The sequence below is a fragment of the Staurois parvus genome, unplaced genomic scaffold, assembly GCF_062004578.1.
Source record: "Staurois parvus isolate SC_StPar_1 unplaced genomic scaffold, SC_StPar_1.0 ptg000153l, whole genome shotgun sequence".
NCBI lineage: Eukaryota > Metazoa > Chordata > Amphibia > Anura > Ranidae > Staurois > Staurois parvus.
The window spans coordinates 3562332-3581551 of record NW_028317949.1 but is presented as its reverse complement, the minus strand read 5'-3'; the positions used below and the strand labels follow the sequence as shown (position 1 = coordinate 3581551).

Sequence of the window (19220 nt, the reverse complement as noted above, 5' to 3'; positions counted from 1 at the left end):
AGGCTACTCAGTTCCCACTTACCATGTTAAAATGTAGTGAAAAAATCAGAAATATCCAAATCCAAAAAGGGATTGTTATTTCCATATTTTGAAGTGGTCTGGCCAATCTCAACATTAGGCATTTGATCTAGTAAATCTCATCAAATGAAAATGTTATTCCCAGTGCTTTTGGAATAAAAGGCTGAACTTTATCTGCTCTTTATTTTATTGGTGAAAACAAAATTCCCAAACCTACCATTGCCAAATGTAAAGCTGCAATTTTTATGCTGCGGATAAAAATGCATATAAATATTCCACAAAAAACATAACGAGATTGTGTAAAAAAATAACTTTGATACACAGTGTTTGATCATATGTGCAACCTTGAAGATACAAACAATATGCCTACTGGACAGATTTCTAAAAGATTTATTGTGCTAAAGCAACTTGGTCCTGTCTAGATATAGACTTGTTGAATAAAAACAGACATTTGCATTTTAGGATACAAGAAAGCCAACCAGCTGTAAATAGCAAAATTATGATGCAATTTATGACATCATGCACCACAGGAATAAATTGAAACCAGCAAACCAGATGAAGGTTTAAGTGTTCGGATTTCATTCTCACAACTCCTGACGAATGCACAGCAATGCTATTTGATAGAAAGGAAAAACTGCTTTCTCATCTGTAGGAGGAAACATTTGTTCATTTGCGAAATCAGAAGGACCAGTAAAAAGTTAATTACAAGCAGTTTTACTTAAAACAGCTTTTAACAACATTCACAGGTACAGTATATTCAGGATTTAAGAATTTCAGTTATTTGCGATAAAAGTGGTACTCCTATAGAGAAGCAACTTCTTACTTGCCACTGGTAAATCCTCACCCTACAAAGACAATCAATACACAGAAAATTGTGTAACAGGATGAGGTTCAAGTTCATGGATACCATAGGTTCACAGCTAATACCTAAGGTTTGTGAAAAATGCAAATTGAAAACATTTGGCCAGAAACTCTGCAGGTTCACTTCCAGAAATAGGAAATAACCTATAATGTAGTGCATAGCCCTTGCCCTTTATTATTAGCATTGCTAAATGTCCCCCGTGACGGTCCCTGGCTTCTTATGCCTTTTTTTTGCAATAGCTTGCTTTTTTATCCCTATATATGTGCAGAATCAAATAACAAGGACCAGAGATGGGTCCTGGATGGGAGAAATGTGCCTCTATTATTTGGGTTGCGGTCCCTTTGAGCCTTTGAGGTGCAGACTAATGCGGTGCGGGAAACACTGCAAATCCTGTGCATTTCCCGCACTGCATTACAATCACATGGCATTCATGCGAGCTGGTGCAGGTGTCAATGATAAATTAATGACACCCTGAAACAGATTGCAAAGCGCGATGCAATTGCCTGAAATCACATGGCATGGGTGAGAACACCCATGCAATGTGATTAAGATGGTAATAAAAAAAAGGGTCCTGCACCTTTTTAGTGCAGATGCAATGCGGTTTGAGCCACACAAAATGTATGGCTCAATTCACACCGCACAGACATTACATGTAATTGCCACAGGAATACAGTGTGATTCCTGTGTGAATTACATGTGGCGTCCCGCACTGCATTAGTATTGACAAACAGAAGCACAATTCAGGAATTCTCACCCATGCAGCGTGAAGGGTTCTGGGGTGATCCGGCAAAAGGAGAAAGCTGATTAACAGTTTTCCCAGAATTGTTAAGTCTTCAAATGGGATCCAGAATTCGGAGGCTCTGAGAGATTTTGGGTGGGAAAGAGCCTCCAATCCTGATTATGAGGACTTTGGTCCTGAAAGGGTTAACCCACCTATGGGAGAGGGCTAAAAAGGCCAGGAAACAGTATCAGGTGCTTGCGAGATGTTGAGTATTGTGGACTGGTTTGTTGCTGAGGCAAGTGGGAACTTTATACTCTGTATGGGAAAAGGGTTACTTGTTTTGGATTATGGAAGCTACTTTGCTGTGCCTATTTGCTATTTATAACACAGCGTTTACAGCACAGTTGGCTGGTGATACCGGGCAGTTCACCACAAAGTTTGCAAACATCAGGCAAGATTTAAATTGTTTGTGAACCAAATGTAGGCAGATGCACTCATATTTTTATATTTATTGGTCCTTCAAGGTGTAAAGTGGAACTGCTGTAAATCCTCCTTTCCTTTTCAGCCATGAAGAGGCCATCTTAGGCTCCTTTCACTCGGGCGGACTCCACCAGCTGATGCACCGGCTCAGCAGGGGATCTGTCTAGTGATCCCCGCTGAGCAGTTGGATGACAGGTCTGTGTCCACTCCGTTTATGCAGCGTGTACATGGACACAGCCCACTTTCCTCTATGGGCGGTTGGATGTAAATCGACCACCTGTCCATTTATACCCCATTGCCATCCAATCCCATCTGCTAGACGGATGGGGAACGGGTGCATGCAGGTGTAAATTGATTCATCCGCCGCTCCATAGAGGGTAATGGATGGTCCAATCGGGTCAGCCTGAAGAACAGACAGGCGGACCTTATCGGTCCGCCAACGTAAAAGTGACCGTAGCCTCTGTTTTATCTGCTACTGCCATGGTACTGCATATGTGACACCAGCCTTTTGATGGTTTGATGGTATGATTGAGAGCACAAGCATATGTGACGGTTAGCATTCCCAGCATGTCAGGAATGTACGGTAGTTGTTTTCTGAAACCGCTAAATTCATGGGTTTAGTTCCAATTTAAGTGAAACAATTAAAATGCAAGTCTTTCCAAAGAGCTAATCGTACAGTTAAAATAAATTATTATTATTATTATTATACAGGATTTATATAGCTCCAACAATTTGCACAGCGCTTTACATTATAAAGGGAGACAGTACAATTACAATACATTTCAGTACAGAAGGAATAGGAGAGTGCTGCTGGTGGAACTTACAATCCAAAGGAAGGGGGAAGTGGTACAAAAGGTGATAGCTGCAGGGGATGATCTGATGGAGGTGGCTCAAGTACAGTTCTTAGGTGGAGGTGGGGTAGGCTTCCCTGAATAAGTTAGTTTTCAAAGATCGCCTAAAGGCAGACAGGGTTGGGGCTGACCGGGCATACTGGGGTAGGGAGTTCCAGAGGATGGGAGAGGCTCTGGAGAAGTCATGAAGGAGAGCATGGGAGGGGGTGACGAGGGAGCTGGAGAGCAAGATGATATGGGAGGAGTGGAGCTGGCAATTTGGAAAATATCTGCAGATGAGGTTGGTGATGTAGCTAGGGGTAGTGTTGTGGATGACTTTGTATGTTATGGTTAGTATTTTGAATTTTGTATGTTGGGTTAGTGGAATCCAGTGAATGAATTGGCAGAGAGGGGCAGCAGTCGCTGATCAGTTGGTAAGGTGTATGAGTCTATCAGCAGCATTCATAACAGACTGAAGGGTAGATAGCCTGGGTAAAGGTAGGCCAGTGACAAGGGAGTTGCAGTAATCAAGGCGGAATGTAACCAAGGTGTGGATAAGTTGTTTTGTGGTGTCATTGGTCAGAAAAGGGTGGATTTTGAAAATGTTGCAGAGGTTATGCAACAGGATTTAGCCAGTGATTGGATATAGGGCCTGAAGGAGAGGTCAGAGTCTAGGATTACACCTAGAACCCTTGCATGAGGGGAAGGACCAATGGTTGTGCTGTTGATCTTAATGGTAAAGTCACGAGTAGGGGATCGGGGAGGAGGAAATATTATAAGCACGGTTTTGGTAAGATTGAGTTTGAGGGAGTGGTATGACATCCATACTGATATGTCGCTTAGATTTGTGATACGTGAGGAGATTGAGGGGGTGAGCTGGGGAGTGGAGAGATAGATCTGGGTATCATCAGCATAGATGTGGTATTGGGAGCCATGGGAGGTTATCATTTGGCCAAGGGAGGAGGTGTAAAGAGAGAAAAGAAGGGGCCCACGGACAGAACCTGTAAATATAAGTGTATCATTCTTCCTATCCAAATATTTCCAGTTCTCTACAGCCACCTCTCCTGTTAACCAACAATGTGATTTTAATTTTCAAATCTCTCTGGAATAACTAAAAATAGCTACTTTTTTAAAGACCCATCCCGGGATAAATGGCAACCCACTTCCACCAGTAATGGCAGTCACTTGACAATCACACGATCCAACCTTGAGTTTTCCTATTTTCTGGTTCTGGTCCTTTGGGTGTCCACATCAGTGCTTGCCTGACGTGCACACTTCCTATTAGATAATATGCAGTGGGGTTCTCTCAGATGAGAGAAAAGGATGTCATCATCAGAGGAGGACAGCAGGGGACTGGCAATCTCAGGGGGGCATCACAGCTTTGGATCAGCAGTCTCCCCACCTGAAAACAGTGGCGCTGTGGGACCTTGATGGTGGACTTAAGTGAGTATATCTTGCTTTATCAGGTAGGGGGGAAATAACTAATAGAATGGGTTAGAGATAGGTGAGAGGAAGAGCTAATAAAAAATATATTTTGCCCTGGATGGCACTTTAGGAAATAAGGATCCTACTCATTATAGTTTAGTTTCGTAAATACAGCCTTATGAATAAAGATAACAGCAATAGGGGGCTTCTTCCAGGATTCTTCCTCCTGCAAGCTTTCATAAGCATCTCTTTCTTTAGCTACGATGCTGTGTAACAGATCCAAGCTGTGAGTGTTAGCACTTCCAAACTCAATCAAGAGCAATTAAACTACAAATACTTCAAATACTACAAAAAAAATCAAATGATTTTTGAATGAACGCATAACATGACTTAATAGAACTGTGTCCAGGCTATAGACATTTTAATATTTACATATTCTCATTAGTAAATACAAGCACTTATTAACCTCTGTAGCTGAAGACGTTATGGAGTAGTTTATCCTCAAAATTCACGAAAGAAACACAATAGTCATTTAAGCTGGGTTGCCACTTTGCCAGGCAGCCACGTTTCTATTATTAGTGGGGAGCAAAGTCAAGTAAGCACAAATGAGTGAGAAAGTGTTATCGTGTAAAGGTTGAGGAAGAATTGCTCCACAATGCCTGCAGCTACAAAACTCAGAGAGGACTTGTTTTAAAGATTATTGATTGCTTGTTCAGAATATATAAGTATTTGAATACTCATAGCCTGCTCATAGTTCTACTCCAAAAAAAACCTTGCTAGGTAAAAACAATAAAACGTAGCCACCATTTAAAATAACAGGTTTAATACTTATCATTCGGACAGGTACTATAGTGAATGAGATCTTTGCAGTCTTGAACAGCTATGGATGTTGATGCTATCTGACACTTCCCTGCAGTAAGCACTATGCTATCCATCACACCTGGAAGTGTTGGATAGCAGTGGCGTTCAGAGCTCTTCAAGTTTTAACTCACCACCAATAGGAGAAGTATTTTATGTCTTTTTTTACAATGTGGCTTTTGTTTATTTATTTTTTTTTACTAAGGTGATAGGTTCATTTTGAAGTTGCTTTTTTTAATTATCCTAGACAAAAGTCAATGAGATATATGTGTTAAATTATAAGAAGTCATTCATTAATCAGCATATATTAAAGACTGCAATACAGATTAAAGGTTTCTCTCCTTACCTTCAACCTAAAGTTGATTTTCAGACAAACATCTGAAAATGAGAGCTGTTTTTGCAGCCAAGAGAGATGGTTTTCTGTCCATTCAGTCCTGCGATTTACACAGCCTTGCCATACAGCAAAGCCCTGAGGAGTTCTAGTTTTTCTATGCTGTGGTTCAATAGCACTTACAGGTCTTCTCCCCACACCCTCAGCCTGTGAGTGGTCAGTTAAATAAGAAGCAGAAGACTGACCAGGTCATGTACAGTTGCAAGAAATAGTATGTGAACCCCTTAGGATTACGTGGAGTTTTGCATGAATTGGGCATAAAATGTGCTCTGAACGTCATCTAAGTCACAACAATAGAAGAACACAGTCGAACATAATACTACACAAACATTAGATGTTGCCATGGTTTAATTGCACATAACATGTAAACATTCACAGTGCAGGGAGGAAAAAGTATGTGAGGCCCTAGCTTAATGACTTCTCCCAGAGCTAATTGGAGCCAGGAGTGAGCCAACCTTGACTCCAATCAGTGTGATGATATTGGATGTGTTGCTGACAGCTGTCCTGCCCTTAAAAAACACACACCTGTTTTCGGTTTACTGGTTTCAAGAAGCACTGTCTGATGTGAACCATGCCTCGCAGAAAAGAGCTCTCAGAAGACCTACGATCAAGAATTGTTGACTTGCATGAAGCTGCAAAGGGTTACAAAAGTATCTCCAAAAGCTTTGATGTTCATGTGTCCACGGTAAGACAGACTGCCTACAAATGGAGAAAGTTTAGCACTGTTGCTACTCTACCTAGGCGTGGTCGTCCTGTAAAAATGACTGCAAGAGCACAGCGCAGAATGCTGCATGAGGTAAAGAAGAATCCCAAAGTGTATGTGAAGGGGTTCACATACTTTTTCTTGCAACTGTATCTATCATTCTGTTAGATATTCCATGCACTGCAGCACACCTGATTTCTCTTCATTCTGCTTCTCTCTCCCCTAGTCTGGGATCTGCTGTACAGGGACTGAAAGAGGCTATCAAGTCAAATTCAGGTACTTACATTGCTTGCATTAAAATGAAAATGTTATTTTGTTATTATGTTCAAAATGTGTAATAAAAATACAAATAAAATAGAAAATTTTCTTTAAAGCATGTTCATATGCCTTTGGCAACCAAAATTGTTTTAGCCATACATATTGTAATTTAGGGTTTGTTCACACTTTATTCATTAACCTGCGTTGTTCTGAACCCCATGGTGTTCATGCATAGTGCCCTGATCACACTCTATGTGCAGTGGTATGTAGAAAAATACAGCTCAACAACCAAAGTATGAACCAGCCCTTAACTATAAGGGGTAAGTGGCAGGTGGTGGGTATGTGGCATGTTATCTATTATGTACCATGTACCATGTGCTGGACTTTTCTAATACTGCTATGTACCTTTTATGTTTCAGTACATCTTACCCTTACTCAGGGTGGGACTGACAACTCATGGGGACCCCGGGCAATAGGGGATCATGGGGCCCCTGTGTCCTTGCCCAAACTCAAAAAAGCCTATGAAAAAGGTACCAGGGGCATCTCGTGGGGCCCCCTACTGACCCCGGCCCTCAGGCAGTGCCTGAGTTTCCAAATAGTCAGTCCGCCCCTGCCCTTACTGCTTCTTTACCTTCTGTTTTGAAAATCTGAAAATCTTTAGTAAAAACAGATTATACAAAAAAAAAAGTATAATGGGTAAAGCTAAGATCATTTTTGCTGTAGACAGTCCCATCCACTCAGATCCAAGCCTTCCATCCTGATACACCAACAGATGGGTGCCGACCCTGAACAGTCAGTGACCCGCAGACAAATATAGCACCAAACACAAAAGCAGAGTTGCTCACCTTCTAAAAGCACTCCTCTTTTGGGTGAATGGCTCTACTTTTGCACTTGATGCTATAATATAATTTTGGTTCCAAATGCATATGAGCATATTTTTATCAATTTTTCTATATTATTGGTAATTTTTATGTCAGTTTTAAGAATACAATTCCAGGTTAAACAAGGTGTGACAATTTAATTCCCAAAATGTACTGAAAAAAAATATCAATCACCTCTGCATTCTTCAAAAGATCAGATGAAATTTAAAGATGATGTTCCTTCTGATCTTATGTCAAGATTCGAGGCATCACTTATGCGAAGATCTCTCATTCCCAAATCCTCCGGTAGAATCTGCTGCACTGTTTCTCTGTTCATGTTAAATTCTTCTGCCATCATTAATACACTTAATCTTCGATTTGAGCATATCAGGGTTCACACTCTGTCCACATTTGTATCTGTCCTTTGCGTTTTTGGCTGTCCACTTTTCGTGTCATCGTGGACATCTTCCCGCCTCCTCCTTAAACTGCCTACGCCATTTAAAAACACTTGATTTTCTCATGGAATGTTCACCAAAAGCCTAAAGTTTCACTCCCATGTTTGCCAATTTTCAAGCAAAAGTTGATATGAATCCACTGCTCCAGATTCCTGTCACTCATTTTCCACCAACAGTGGAAAGCACACGTGCGTTATTTCTTCTACTATTCTGTAAAGACTGAGTCAACTGGTCTGCAACCCATGTGCGAATGGCTGTATGACTGACCACCATGGTGCTATGGCGCAGGCATTCCAGGAATTAAATTGTCACATATCGCATAGCTTTATATCCCTACTGTCATGTTCCGATGTTTTCTATCTCTGCTCCTACTACTAACTGAATGCTGGAAAATTCCTGTTGAAGTCAACACATAATTCCAACAAGGCATGTGGTTGAAACAGTAAGCATTATCACCCAAATAATTGCTCAAATCTGTTGCATTGACTTTGACAACCAGGCCATATAAGGTGATGTCAAGCAATTAAGTAAAGTACACTGGAAGGCGTAATTACAGAGATTTTCTGACATACAGCAATCGATAATGATTTCTCATTTGCCGCAAAGAAGAAGGGAACTCTTTCGCTGTGCTTGACACACTTCCTTCAAATTGGAAAGTAAAAAAAGCAGTGAGTGCCAGAGACAGGCAACTAATAGGCTGACAGGCAAGTCTCATACCGCCCATCATTCTCTGTTACAGAGCTGTCTGTCTATGGCTACCATAAATTTAGGAGATTAACTGGATAGGACAGTATGAGAGCATGACAGTAAGACTGCTTGAAATATAATATTCCCTAATCAGCTACCACCAAGGTTACATTTTTAATTTTGGCTGGAAGTTTAAAGGTGATTTTATTTTATTGCATTGTCTCAGATTGCTGACATTATTATACTTTGCAATAATGAAAAAAGTGTATAATTATTTTGATAAAGCATTATTATTTAAAGTGACAAAAATGAAATATATTGCAGCTTACCAATCATTAGATGTGGCTGCATTAGATTTCTTTTGTAGGCTTTTACACCTATTTTCTCCTGGTGATCTGGCCAGTAACACACCTCCTGTATTAGTGAGACACAAGTCTGGAGGAACGAGTACAAGAGGCACAGGAGACAGCAGCATTTTCAGTCTCAGTGGGGGAGATAGTGTTAAATGTACTAGATTTAAATATAATAACCATTTAAAGCCAAACGTTAGCTCATACTTTACAAACAGTTACAGCAAACATTTATTTTCTTTTGGGATAAAAGTTTTACTTCAATAACTAAATAAATAAATAAAAGCTGATTATTGTAAGCTCACTTGTCAGTGGTAAATGGTTAGACTCTTCCCTGTAAACTGCTACATTTGCAAGAGAGTTTGTTCTTTTAAAAAGCAAGACTTAGTGGCCAGATCAGTAGATGAAAACTAATACAACCATCACATCTAAGATTTGGTAAGCTGCAATATAAAACATGTTTGCCTTTGGTGTAACCTGAATCTGAAATTTCATAATCTTTGATTTGTACAGTTTTCCGTTAAAATATAAACACAAAGTCAAAGACTGCAAACAATATTTTTGTTTCTGAAAACTGTATTTTAATATAACAGCTTCTATAAAAAAGACTTAAGTTAAAAAATGTTATTTATATATATATATATTTATATTTAAATACTTTAAAAGTGCTTTGGGTTCGTTGCACCAACATTCAAAAATACTGTCCACACATTGAGGAATGTTTTTTGTCTTTTTAGAAGAGCCCTTCTCCCTCCTCATACTGAAGTCACTCTCATTACAACCTCACCAGAATTACTATCCTCTATGGACTCTTCTGGAGGAGTTCTCATCCGACTGAACAAATGTAGCAATACATATCCACACTGCAATCGGGGAGAGCTTAACTGTGTTGGGTGAACCAATGTCCGGGAGCGGAAAGCAGTCAATGGCAACCATAATGTCCTACTGCTTGAAGGCACTGCACGACTGCTTTCTTCTATGTCTGTTGCTTTGTCATAGTTTAGTACATCCCAGTGCAAGTTCACAGCCCTCCACCGCCTAAAAACTTTATACACAGCAGCTCCTTCATGGATAATTAGACCTGAAATCATGGAAAATGTATGTTACAATGATTAAAGAACAAGACTTTATTTTATAAATATAAAAGCAAACACCAATGGATTGAAATTTAAAACAATACATAGAAAATGATGCATAAATAACAAAAGACTCCATTCACTAAAGTAAATCTGTAGACTTTAAGTGAATGATATCTAGTTTGCTAAATCACTGTTGAGTTTATTTTCTAAGGGCAAATAGTTTATTCACTTTTCCAGGGAAGTTGCACTTTGGAAGAGTTTTTTCTCAGAGCTTAGTGAATGTTTAACTCTGCAAAAGAATATCCAATTGCATGGAAAATAAAAAACAGAATTTTTGCTTGCACATATTTGAATGATGGAAGTCAGCAGAATGTTCCTTCCCTTGCAAAGTCTAACATTGCTTACAAAGTGAAAAATTAAATTGCCTTAATAAATGTGCATCATAAACAATCATAATTTTTTTCCTAAAAATACTGCTTTTCTTTTTTTTTTCTTTTGTCTACTGATCTCCTCTAGCTTCTTTTACTCTCTCCTTTTCTATATGCACTTACATCTGAAATGCCTGAACAAGGACCTGTAGAGTAGGATCACCATGTGTTATGTTATTGAAAGCTGCTGATTCAAAAAGATTGAAAACAACTTTTGAAATTGACATTAACAAGTTCAGTCATTTATGTGAGTTTAATGCTGAATTTAGATATGCGTACACTAAGTTATATCACATGTGCTTTTTGCTATAATAATCATTATTTGCACCCATGTGACTTATTTTCAGCTTTCATTACTAAAATGAATGGTTGTAACTGCAAATAAAACCAATTATAGCTTAGTGTATTTAGTCTAAAATGGTAAGAAAGGTGAGTGGGTAATGAAGAATTACCTGTCTAACCAAAGACTGTAAATGTGTAGGGAAATAACTTCAAAAAATTACAAACTGACCAGAAAATGATATATAGATAACAAAGCAGTAGCAGTAAGTAGAGGCGACTGTTCCCTAGACACCTAGATAAATTAAGTTAAAGTCATGTAAAAACAATAACACTAAACCTTTTATTAAATCAGCTTTTTTTTTAACCAGGGCACCCAGGCACCCTGTAGTGCTTTCTGGGTTCTTCAGGGGTGCCTTGGCAAAATTCCTACAATTGCCCCAAAATTGTCATCAAGCCAGCTGGTGGATTAAGCTTGCCTTCTGTTACGTAAAGCCACAGGTGTTTATAGCACAACATTACAACCTTGGGCACTGTGCGTGCCAGCTGACAATGCCCTAACACCCGTTGATGTCAATGGCTGATACGTGAACTTTGGTATCTGCACAGCATCCTTGCTTGACCCCATTCCCAGCTTTCCCCAGAGCCACAATAGGTACTTGGGGGAGAGAAAATGAGGGAGAAGGGATGCTGAACTACTAGTCAGTAAAAGTGTATTTCAGAAGAGAAAGAAGGCGCTTCTAAGTGCAGTACATCCACATGCTTATTGGTAAAAATGGTTAAAACCAATTGCAAAAGATGATAAGGCTCAGACATATAGAACGTCAATGCAGGGCTCCTGTCACTGTTTCCTGGAGCTCACTGTGCTTGTGCAATAGCTCCTTCATCAAGACTTTCATTGCACATGCTCCAAAACACATCACCGCCCACCACTGATGTCACTTCCAGGACGTGAGGTCCACGCGGACAGCGTGTTTTCCACGGCGGCCCAGGAAAAGCGGCAGCCATCTTGGAGTTGCACCTGAGCTCCCCCTGCTGCTGCTGGACGGCACAGTGAGCTCCAGGAAACAGTGACAAGAGCCCTGCATTGACGTTCTATATGCCTGAACCTTATCATCCTTTGTAAGTGGATGTACTGCACTTAGAAGCGCCTTCTTTCTCTTCTGATCTTCCCAGAGTCTGCTTCTACTCCTGGAAGTGCTGCTCTAGTGCCTATTCCCACTGTCTCCCTCCACTGGTCTCCAAGGCAGATGCGCCCTACAAACTCCTCTTCTCTTCTAGTAAAAGTGTATCTGCTTTGTAAGAATAAATCACCTCCAATGTTGGGTGTCCTACGTGTGTGGAACCTGCACTGTGTAAAACTATTAGTTTGATTTCCTTACAATTTACAATGGGGTTCTTCAAAAGGGTGCCTTGGCTGGAAAAAGATTGAGAAACACTGTAGTAAATTATGTCATACACTTCTTACATTTTCTAGCAGAATATAATTTGTTTATTTTGCTGTTTGCTACAACGGTCATTATGCTCAGCAATGAGATGCCACAAGAAAACATCAAACACGTGGTTGAAGATAATGATTATTATGGCAAGTAACACATCTGTTATAGCTTAATGAATTGAAGATTTCTTAGTACAAACATACCACAAAGTGAAAGTTTTATGTAACCAACATAAAAGTCAAGCCAAAAGACAAAGTTTGCCTTTCTGTTTATTGCAACTTTTTGTCCTTTTCAGTGTTACAGAATGGCATATGAAAAACTTGTTAGCACAATTTATAAGTGTAGCATAAGAAGAAGTTGGAACTGTGCAGGCAGTCATTTTCAAACATTTCTATTGTAAAAATAATAGATGACATTGCACATTTACTTACATTGTGCTAAAAGGCACTCCTAATAGAAGCCCTTGAGCTGGATTTTGGCTGTCATTGGCATTCAGTGGTGCTAAGCTCCAGCCTTAGGCTGGATTTTTAGAATGAACGCTTGTACGAATAATATGTAGTATGAAAATGTGTACAAAAATTCTCAGGACATTTGATGCCTTGACATATGTCTATACTAAAGTGCTTGCAAATTTCATCTGCTATTAACATTCAATTTTGAAACAAAAGGACTTTCCCAAATGAAAACCATATATGCTGTTAGAAATTAGTTTGTTCAAAAAAAAAATTTCCATCCTGTCTTTTCAAATTTTCTTGTCACTCTGGTTGAAAGGAAATGTTGATTTGACCCCTATAACATTTGGAAAATCGAACAAACTAAAAACTCAGCTAAATTCAACTAGTGTATGGCTACCTTTACTGGTTCAACAGCTCCTGGGCTTTTACCTAAACAATTGCTGTTATCTGCAGTCGTTTTAACCCTCGACCTTGCTGGTTCAACATTCAGCTGCCAGAACCATATCTGAAGATTTCTATAAAAATCTAACTTAGCACTGTTAAAAAGAATTATACTTTTAAGAAAGATGGCCCTTGCTATTTCAAAAATACTGTTTTTGTATTATTTGTCAGAAAAACCTTGGGACTTAGTAGTATAGATTTTCAAAGAGAGGAAAAGGAGCCACTCACCCAACTCTAGATGAATGTGGCCTCAACCAACATCATTCCAGCCATGCCCCCCTGACCAAGCCCCAGTGAGCCGGGCAAAACATGTCATGGAAGGTATGGCTGGAGCAGCGCTGACTGCGGCCACATACATCTACATACTAATGCACTGGGTTAGTGAGCGGCACTTTTTCTTCTCTGTGATAATGATCTTCCACCTCTGAATGATGCACTGGCGCCAGCTCTGTTCACTGCAACCGACGGGGAGATCTCTGTCTCAGAGCGGCACTGCAAGTTTCATTTTGATCTCTATTTAGTGGTATAGATTATTTAACATTATTTATTTGTATTAGCTCCCAACATATTCAGCTAAATATACTTTTGCCTAGTTGCCTACTTGGTTAAAACCCAAAAACGGAGGGGGTACAAATTGGCAAGAACACTCTCTTGCTCAACTGTCAGTAAAAGCTAAAGTACATTGAATGCCACTGCTACTTGGGTAGAAAGGTTATCTTGTACTACTCTTGATGCCACCGACAGAAAATCAGTTATCTAGCTCTAAAGCTTTCTACCTACTATACTTTTGTAGTGAACCTGTACTCCATTTTAAACATTTAACAGTAAAAGCTTTGCCTAAAAGTAGACACGAGGGCTGAACAAAAAATGAAAACAGATTCCTCCATCCACACAAGAGAAGTGAATGGAGGAATCCTCCAGTTGTGCCTTTGTAATCCAATAGCGAGCACTTCTAGCTATAGTCAGAGGCACTGATCGAGCTGACATTTTTAAACAGGGCAGTTGTACGGACTGGTGGATCGACTTCTGTACAACCAGCCTGCCCATACATGGATTGAAATCTGGCCAGTCCCTGCTGAACTGGCTTAATTTCAATCCAATTATGGACTACTTTAGTCTAAACGTCTGGGAAACGCAAGGGAATTCCTGCTGTTCCTTCATCACAACTCTACTCACAACATGAATGAAAGGGACAATGTCAAACTCAAAAGAAGGACCACTGCTCTAGGCCTGAATAGGTGGCTGTAGTATACTATTTCACTACTTATGCAGTATCCAGTTAAGAAAGGTCACTTAACAAAATGTGTTAACCATTGAAAGACATCTAATGAGTCAGTGTTCAGAATTTTTGACACAAAGGAGTTGTACCACAGTCCTGGGTTTGGAAACAATTGGAAACAGTGCTTTCCCACAAACACACAGTGCAAGGAACTGGAAAATAGCATGGCAAAGTTGAATATCCAAAGGAGACATATTAAGTTTGCATCAGACCATGAAAGTTATTATCAAAGATTGGGTACACCAAAAGTAGTACCTCTGCTACAAACAATTAGAGTGCTTCTTTGGATAGTGGAATCAAAACACTCAGATCTAGAAGGCACCACAATAAAATCAAAACATTCAGATCTAGAAGGCACCACAATATGGAGACAAGTGCTGAAGGTCACATTCCAGTTTATATATGCCCAGTCCATAGGCTTACTTACAGAGTGAGTCTGGAGAGACTGGTTTCCACCAGAGGCTGTGACACGACTCTGGACCTGTATGGTGCTCTGAATTTAACAACCAGTACACTAGGTGCCACAAACAGAGCCCAGTGCCCAAGGGTCACAGTACAGGCAGGTCTCACGATCTTCAGCTCAGAGGAGTCCGGGTACGGTCTTCGAGGTAGCTCTGAGGTTTAATGGATCTGGATAGCTACTGCTTAGAGACCAGCTCAAGCAGCTTAATTAAAGTTTTTACGTTTTATTTAAATGCAATGCTCTCAACTGAAAATCTGCAGGACTATAATACTCTAGGAATTATGTTGTCCTGAAATGACTCACTTGCCTTTCTGTATACTTTTTTTAATTAACATATTTATATAGATGCGTTTGTGATACTTTCAAAATGTCATTCATTGCCGTTTATCACAATGTGAGGGACCCCTCTTTTGCCATGCTGTTGTTATTTCCTTTGGCTGTGCCTGCTTATTGACTCATTCTGTATTGCCTGTAAAATGATATTTAAATGGCCTGCAGTAACTCATGCCCTTCCCATGAATTCTGACCAGCGTTGTAATTACTAGTGATAATCTAAGAGATTTAATGATGTACGCATTGCTGTGAAAATGTCAATAAATGTCACACATTGTCTTTCAAGGCTTTGCTCTAATTAATATGTTTCTATAATGAAGCAAATGTGATTTGTAAGTATGTTTTTCTTGCACATTTGTAATCTACAACAATTACTTTATATCTTATAAATGATAAAATAACTTACTTTTAATGAAAATTTTAAGAGATATCAAATTAAAAGAATTGTAAATATGAGAAGATTCTGCTATTGAGAGAGCATTAGATAGATAGATAGATAGATAGAGAGATAGATAGATAGATAGATAGATAGATAGATAGATAGACAGAATAGATAGATAGATAGATAGATAGATAGATAGATAGATAGATAGATAGATAGAATAGAAAGATTAGATAGATAGATAGATTCCTTCACTAAGGTGACGGGGCAGTCTTTAGGGCAGTGTGAGAGTTCACAAACTTTTAGGTGCACATGTTCCCAGCCTATGACATGAAATAGACATTAAATAATTTACATATTCCTAACAAGCTGTAGAATGACTTTAAAACAAGCCATTCCTGACCTCTCTATCTGCATGTAATGTTATACAACCACTTGTCCTTCTGTGGATTTACCCCCCCTTTTCCTGACCAGGCCATTTTTTTGTGTTACGACGCTGCGTTACATTAACTGACGATTGCGCGGTCATGCAACGCTGCACCCAAATTAAATTTATGTCCTTTTTTCCCACTAATTGAGCTTCCTTTCAGTGGTATTTGATCACCTGTGCATTTTTAATTTTTTGCACTATAAAAAAAAACGATAATTTTGAGAAAAAAAATAAATAAATAATTTTAACTTTTTGCTATTAAACATGTCCAGTAAAAAAATTTAAAAAATCAAATTTCATCATAAATTTAGGCCAAAATGTATTCTGCTGTCTTTGCTAAAAAAAATTCCAATACTTGTAAATTAATTGGTTTACGTGAAAATTATAGCGTTTACAAATTACAAATTTTTTTTTTTACTAGTAATGGCAGCGATCAGTGACTTATAGCAGGACTGTGGCGGACATTCTGACACTGGGAGGAACTGACTTGGTGTCACTGGCATCCCCAGTGACACCAATACAGTCATCAGTGTTAAAAAAAACTGACACTGTACTAATGGAACTGGGCAGAATGGGGTTAACATGAGCGGCGATCAAAGGGCTAACGGTGTGCAGGAAGTGTTTTACTAGGGGGCCGTGCCAGTGTGCTTCACTGTAAGCACACTACTTTGGATGGCTGTGCTGTGCACAGCCATCCAAAGCAGTGTGCCTGAGCTGACAGGGAGGAGAACTGTTAGTAAACAAAACAGTCCTCTTTCCCATCGGAGATGCTCGGTAATCACCAGGCGCCGGCAGGTAAACATCGTCCAGGACCCGGTGATTGCCAGCCGTGGCCATGAATGGCGGTTTGGGTAGGACGCGCATGCGCGAGCCCCCTACCCGGAAATTCAAAATCATGAATATATTTTGCGTACTCGTGCTGCCCTGTAGCAGTATTTATGCTATAGGGCAGTCAGGAAGCTGTTAATACATTTTCAAAGATAAAAACACTGACTCTATGGTCAGGCATCAGTTGGTTTCCAACAGCTTAACAGAAACACCTGTTTGTTTACATTAGAAAGCTTCCAGGCTGCCATGATTCTGCTTCCATAAAAAATAAAAGAAAAAGAGGTGTGATTTTACTGCCTCTGTTATGAAATTTGGGGATACATTTTTCCACAGTCCTTATAACTACAGAGGTAAATAAGTGAATGAGGCCTGTTTTATACTGCTTTCACTGCTTGTTCAAAATATGTGAACACCATATTGTTCATAGTCTGGGCATGGGAACACTTCCAATTTAAATTCCACTTTTAAAAGGTGCAATATGTGCTTCAGGAAATGACCCCTGATGATCTGTGCTATGTGTCCTTTATCCTTTGTTTTCCTTTATGTATACCTTTTCCTTTATGTTTTGTTTGTTTTTATGGAGAGTGATGAAAACAGCTCAGCTCCCAGCTCAAACAAGATTTATTCAACAATCCCTACTAAATGTACATATATTTTTAGTGTATACTCACAGTTCACATATTGCATGCCATCTAATTAGTAATTAAAATGTTGCATGCTGAAGCTTCAGAAGGACATCCCCTTCTAATATGGATCAAAAACATATTTCACCAGCACACTATTATTGTATCAGGAAGAGATGGTTACCAATCACCAAAACTGACATAGTAGGAAATGAACATTTTGAGGTCACACAGAACCACTTCATTAAGACGGACTTGCTGCCTTGGCAAAAGGGGTCCTATGTGGCCCTTAAACTTTGGTTTTCAGCTACGTTAGTTATGGTGACTCAATAACAGTATATACCTGGAACAAGTATGGTGTGCTGGTGAAAAATAATATTGTGTATTCTCATTTCATGCTTGATAAAGCAGTTGAACCCTAAACCTTCACTTTGTGCCAGAACATTACTGGCACAAATCTGGGGTTATCCTGAACTTCTACTGCTGTGCATATATTTACTGCTGACTATTTTTATTGCCAGGAGAGAGCAAACGTAACCACCTTATTTAAAACAAGCCATAGATTATAAAATTGTCTTTCTTTCCACCATGGGTGGAAGGTAAGTAAATCTGTCGATCAACAGTCAGTGTTGATGGGGGAAACCCTCCCGCAGTGCTGCCAGTTCTGCCAGTTAGAAGCCTTCCCTGACAGCTATAGCCGATGGTACTGATCATTTGGGAAAAACCCGGCAGGCTGGTTGTACACAAGTCAATCAATAGATTGACTTGTGTACAACCAGGGTGCCCATATATGAATAAAAATTTGGCCAGTTCAGCAGGGTTTTGATTTCGATCCATGTATGGCCAGCTTTAGTCAAATATGAGTATACAGTATCTCACAGAAGTGAGTACACCCCTCACATTTTTGTAAATATTTTATTATATCTTGTCATGTGACAACACTGAAGAAATGACACTTTGCTACAATGTAAAGTAATGAGTGTGCAGCTTGTATAACAGTGTAAATTTGCTTTCCCCTCAAAATAATTCAACACACAGCCAATAATGTCTAAACCGCTGGCAACAAAAGTGAGTACACCCCTAAGTGACAATGTCCAAATTGGGTCCAAAGTGTCAATATTTTGTGTGGCCACCATTATTTTCCAGCACTGCCTTAACCCTCTTGGGTATGGAGTTTAAAAGAGCTTCACAGGTTGCCACTGGAGTGGATGTTAGAGACCTTGCGCTCCTCCACCTTCCATTTGAGGATGCCCCACAGATGCTTAATAGGGTTTAGGTCTGGAGACATGCTTGGCCAGTCCATCACCTTTGCACTCAGATTCTTTAGCAAGGCAGTGGTTGTCTTGGAGGTGTGTTTGGGGTCGCTATCATGTTGGAATACTGCCCTGCAGCCCAGTCTCCGAAGGCAGGGGATCATGCTCTGCTTCAGTATGTCACAGTACATGTTGGAATTCATGGTTCCCTCAATGAACTGTAGCTCCCCAGTGCCGGCAGCACTCATGCAGCTCCAGACCATGACACTCCCACCACGATGCTTGACTGTAGGCAAGACACACTTGTCTTTGTACTCCTCCCCTGGTTGCCGCCACACACGCTTGACACCATCTGAACCAAATAAGTTTATCTTGGTCTCATCAGATCACAGGACATGGTTCCAGTAATCCATGTTCCCTCCTTCTGGGATGACAGCCATGTAGACCAATTTGATGCAGTGTGCGGCGTATGTTCTGAGCACTGACAGGCTGACCCTCCACCCCCCTTCAACCTCTGCAGCAATGCTGGTAGCACTCATACGTCTATTTCCCAAAGACAACCTCTGGATATGACGCTGAGCACGTGCACTCATCTACTTTGGTCAACCAT

The 19220-nt window shown here is 39.9% G+C and overlaps 1 protein-coding gene across 1 annotated transcript in view; it reads right to left on the bottom strand.

Annotated features, from left to right (window-relative positions):
* Window positions 1-9456: 9456 nt before the first annotated feature.
* The window catches only part of MARCHF11 (membrane associated ring-CH-type finger 11), a 92066-nt gene continuing 82302 nt past the window's right edge, over window positions 9457-19220 (bottom strand). Inside the window, exon 4 of the mRNA XM_089674883.1 lies at window positions 9457-9979. Coding sequence (XP_089531009.1) covers window positions 9654-9979 — 326 coding nt within the window. The 3' untranslated portion in view covers window positions 9457-9653. The remainder of the gene's footprint in view (window positions 9980-19220) is intronic.